The 5,310-nt window shown below is 31.0% G+C and overlaps 1 protein-coding gene across 1 annotated transcript; it reads right to left on the bottom strand.

The window, feature by feature from the left end:
• Window positions 1–275: 275 nt before the first annotated feature.
• LOC131034401 (phenylcoumaran benzylic ether reductase IRL1-like) lies at window positions 276–2,505 on the bottom strand. Its single transcript, XM_057965870.2, has 5 exons — window positions 2,326–2,505; window positions 1,836–1,967; window positions 1,501–1,738; window positions 812–1,015; window positions 276–449 (listed from the first exon to the last, which is right to left on the bottom strand). Exons 1-5 carry the CDS (start codon window positions 2,503–2,505, stop codon window positions 286–288), a joined length of 918 nt encoding a protein of 305 aa, XP_057821853.2. The 3' UTR covers window positions 276–285.
• Between the last annotated feature and the right edge of the window lie 2,805 nt (window positions 2,506–5,310).

The following is a 5,310-nucleotide window of genomic DNA, read 5'->3' as shown; positions in this document are numbered from 1 at the left end:
AATAAGACATTAGAAAACACAATAAATTTCCATCATGATAATAATACACCAACACCATTACATAAAACCCAACAATATCCTTAATTAAACATATAATGTAACTTCATCTATACGTAATAAACATCTACAAAACTTAAGTACAATGCAATAGTATTATCATCCCTAAGAAAAATAGGATAGTGTGAACAGGAACAATGAGATATTCCACATCTTAACTATTCCACCACTGTTTTCATAATACAACATACAACAGTAGGTGGAAGAACATCTCTCATCTCTAGTAGGTCACACAAATTGAGTGAGATACTCATCAACAGTTGTGTATTTCACATCTGGGTACAACTTACTGGCTTCCACTCCATTAGATCCGATTTCGAAATTAGTTTGGTCACCTATCACATACAGGGCATGATAAATTGCCATCATATAGTTACCAGGAAAAGGAGTCTCTGCATCACTCACCACAGTTAAAAGACAAGGTGTTAATTTAATTCTCCAGCCTTAATTGGAAAGAAAGGGTTAAACTCAAGAAACTATCAACATAACCTTTGCCAGCTTGGAGCAGCAATCGAGGGAAAACTTATCGACTCCAAGAGCTTGAAATCATTAGTTCCCAAAGTTTGGGGTAAACGATTATTTACTAAGTCACTAGGATGAAAATATTACAACATAGGAAATTTGTCCATTGTGTTTTCTGAAGCATTCCCCATAAAACATGTGTTTACCAAGTTTCAGATCCGAGGTAATAAATAATCAGTGTGAGATTCGATTATCTATTTTAAATCTATGAGAAAGGTTTGCAATTCCTAACCTTCAATTTGTTTGAGAACTTGCTCCTCAGATAGATACAGCTTCTCCAGTGTTTTCCCTATCTTCTTCTCCCAGTATGCTACAAGTTCATTTAAGGAGAGTGTGTTGGCAGGAAGCCTCAAGTAAAGAATTTTGTTTAAGGTTCTAGGATCATCCACAGCCATGATTGTGAATGTCCCAATGTCTTCCTCCTTTACATACACAGCTGCACTTACATCCCAAGATATTTCAGAGTTAGATAAAGTAACAAATTCTAATAGCAGGGTCCCTGAGCTACACAAACTGAAGATGCTTCAAGATATCTAACAACAGAGATTGTAAATTAGAAAACATTGTTTAAAATTCAAAAGCAAAATTAAGTTGAAATAGTAAATTTAAACAATATTACAACAAAAAGTTTGGTTCAAATAAACAGTGTTAACAAGCGTAATGAATTTCAGTCAAATATTTTCTTGAATTTGAACGATGTAGGTTTTTATTATCAAGTTTTGAATCAATTCCATAATCTTTTGTCAGTTACTATCGTAATGACGAATCATGAAATTTGATCCAATATTTATAATAAAAATTCACATGGTCAAATTCATAATCAATATGAAAAAAATTCATAATTTGAATTTTAAGCATAATGAAACAAACCTAAAAGGTAAGCATGCTTTGAATGGATAAGGATAAAGAAATCAGTCATACCTTTCTTATTTCCATCTCCATAGATAACAATTTTATCTCTTGGAGGTGCTGTAAGGCCCGACTGTGCCAAGTTTGGAAGAAAATACCCTGCAAAAGTGTTTGCAGAGACATATGTATATGGAATGCCTGCTTCTTCAGTAGCTCGACGAACTTTGGCTTTCAAGTCAAATGCACCTTTGAGAGGATCTACTGCATGGTGTCTATCAAAGTCGTTGGCAAACTCTGTTGGGAAAAACCTCTGCAAAACATACATAAAAAAGTCACTCTAGGAAACATAAAATTCCATTAATATTATTGCCATTGAATTGGATAAACTATGGGAATTTGAATTTTACCTTGATGGTTCCAACTTCCTTAATAGCCTTAATAAGATTGAATTGGTCCGCTATCTGTGCTCCTACAGTGGAAATAACCACATCAACCTCCTTGAGCGCCTTTACAAGGCTTGCATAATCTTCTAGGGATCCCTGCATATGGGTATTGGAAAAACAAAAAGATATTCATTAAGAACAACAACAAAAAATAGATGATTTGATTTTTTGAAAAATATTGTATTATGATATTAATATGAAGATTCAACTATGTAGTTTTTGAGTCAAATTCATTGCAGATCCATGTTTCATGAGTAGTAATTCACAAGAACCAATCTCTCATGAGAATGTCTGGTGCACTTCCCACTATTGCATCTTGGTGATGTTCATAGAGGTGAAGAATCTGATCTCCCAAGGAGGTCACCCATCTCAGTACTACTCCAACTCAAGCATGCTTAACCATAGAGTTTCTTTCAAGATTAAACCCACTTAACTTGCTACCCCATTTGCTCACCTTGAAAATTGTTGCTCCTTTCAAAGTAAAAGAATCTAACAATTGGGTCTTGTCAGAATTAGTAATTGTGGATTCCCTAACAAGGAGGAATGTGGGGTGGCCTTGAGCAAGGCTTGCATTGACCACATGTCGGCCAATGTAACCAGTTGCTCCAATTATCAGAATTCTGCTGCTTACCATCTTTAACTTCTTATAGAACTTTTCTTTTGATATATTCTAATTGCTAGAGACACAAATGAAGTAACTACACACAAAGAAAAGACTGCTCTTGCACAGATTTATAGCAAAGTGAGTGACAGAAAAAACAAATATGGGCATCCCAAAACATAAAAAAGCATTGTGAAAGAGGTTGCTTAGGGTAACAAGAGGTAGTTTTTAAGGGAAAGCAAGACTTGGTGTGAAGAAAGTAAATCAAGTAAAACTAGCCATGACTTTTTCTTATTCTAGAATTGCTGAAAACTGAAGTTAGAACTCTCCTTAGTCGTGGAAAATGATATTCGTATGACCTTCTCGAAGATCAAATATTAAATTGTATAGTACAATTTTTTTCGTATGAATTCGAAAGAAATATTACTACAATAATATACGGTGAGTCAACAAATTAAATATCCAGGCAATTTAGAATATGATTAGGTAAGAGCTTTGCAATGCTTACGTGGTTAAATGATATAAAATGGTGCAACGATGAAATTCTATTCAAAGTTTGGGTTGTTAAATGATTTAAATTAGTGCAATAGTCAAATGTATATATCTATGTCAAGTTTCGTTTAGTTTAAGGCCATTTTAATGTTTTTAATATAATTATATAAAAATAAATGATATAATTTTTAGTCAAATAAGATTCATCTTTAATCTATTATTTTCTTCTATTTATATTTTTTGATCATATATATGTTATAGCTTATCCAAATTCACACATATTAACATACAATTGATCTTTATTACAGTCCTATGTTTAGACATTCATTCCCTATATAAATATTACCATCCTTTGTCATAGGTTTATCCTACGATGTGGGATTGATCTTGCATTTCATAGGGGTAATCCTTGTTAAAATAAATAAACTCAAAATTTGCCAACTCTTCCCCATTTTATTTCCACCACGAGCCAATTTACTACACATTTTGTGTGATTAATTATTATGTATTGGTATTTAAAGTCTTTCAATGTGTATTATTGAATCATCGAAATTTCTTATGAGGAGCTTCATTATAAGAGTACTAGAAGGAATCTAATTTTGCACCAAATTGTTTTAGGATACTTGTCTAACTATAGAATTCTATCTTGAATCATTTCCTACTATAAAATTTGTCTAATCTAAGGGTTGACCTTGGAGAATATGATCATTATGATTCAATGATCTCTCCTAGGTATTTCTAAACATCTTTTGTCCTTGACAATGAGAAAGAGTAGAGAATTCAACAACTCAAAAAGTGGGCAACTGCATTTATAGTCATATGTTAGATTTATGTTGTCAAAAATCTTGAACCAAATCCTTAAACATCAACCTACAGTGAATTTATACTAGATAAGTAATATCATAGCACATTAGTTCATAATGTGTTATATAGTATTAAAAAAAAAAATAGATATATCACAAGATATTAGAGATGGAAAGGGTGATTATGTTCATTTTTTCTTAGGTATTATGAGTAAGATAATGGAACAAGTTAGGTGTTGGGTTTAATGGATAGAAAATTGGGTAAAAAATCATAAATCTAAATTTTTCTCTCTTCTTTTTTGTCTTATATGAGGCCACAAAGAGGAACTATTATTCTATTAATGTAGAGATTGTATATAGATTTATTTAGTCTTAAGATGATTAAATTCTTTGTACACCATAGCTCAAATATACATGGTTAATTAAAAAAGAGGGATTTGACATATGTATACTTTGTAGGAAAATATATTAAAAATAAAAATAAAATGCCTCTTCTTGTGAGCATCTACCAAAAGGGTCTCATACATGAATTTAGTGTCTCACTTGGCAATAATAAGAAAAAAAATATCTACCATTTTAAAACAAAATTAAATATATTTGTGTACATGTTAACAAATACAATATGTAAAGGATTGTAATGAGATAATACTAAAAATGAAACTTTGAGTTTTGATACTAGATACAAGACGATTGAATAATTATATTTCTAGTTTCTTACATTTTAAACTAATCACAAGTAATAATTTTTTTCCCAATCTAAACATGTAAAGGAAGTCAAGAATGACCACATATTAACATCAAATAATTACATTTAAACTAATATTTAAGGAAGAAATAAATATTTGGGTTCAATTTTCACCATCAAAGTCTTCATTGTACTTAAAGTGTCAAATCATCTCTAGCAATTTTGTTATTTTGTTGGTACTCAAAGCTGTAAATTCCCAAACCTTAGAGATAAATCTAAATCCAAGCGCAAGGATTGCCAATTTGTGATGAAGGGTTTCACTTATCATTACGCATGACACAACCAAGGGAAATGTACATGAGAAACACAAGCTCTCCTCCTTTCTTTTTTCTCTACTAGGCCATGGAGTGCTCCTTATGATTATTTTTAGGTGCTCTTTATGGTTATTTTGTAAAAAAAAACACATAATTTTTAAAAAATAAATATTTATAAGAAGCTAACAATTAAATATCAAATAGACAATAAACAAACTTAAAATTTCTACACAATATGTAGGTAGAAAATAACTGTTCAAGTTTGAAAGACCAAAAGATATCATTGATAATAGAGGAAACTTACTCTAATGTTTGTATAAAACAAACACATATAGAGCATATATTTTAAATATCTTCTCCATCCCCATTTTTTCACAATGCCTTACATACATGTATAATACATTAATATACATGTCATGTAGTTTTGCGTTAACACATAGTCAGGTATATAGTGCATATACATAATGAGATATTATATATGGTTTCTTATATTTAAAGAAATTTATTAGCATGAAATTAAGACTTTACCTGTTTGATTCCTATC

This window comes from Cryptomeria japonica, chromosome 4 (genome assembly GCF_030272615.1).
Source record: "Cryptomeria japonica chromosome 4, Sugi_1.0, whole genome shotgun sequence".
In the NCBI taxonomy this organism is placed as follows: domain Eukaryota; kingdom Viridiplantae; phylum Streptophyta; class Pinopsida; order Cupressales; family Cupressaceae; genus Cryptomeria; species Cryptomeria japonica.
This window is presented reverse-complemented; position numbering and strand designations above follow the sequence as displayed.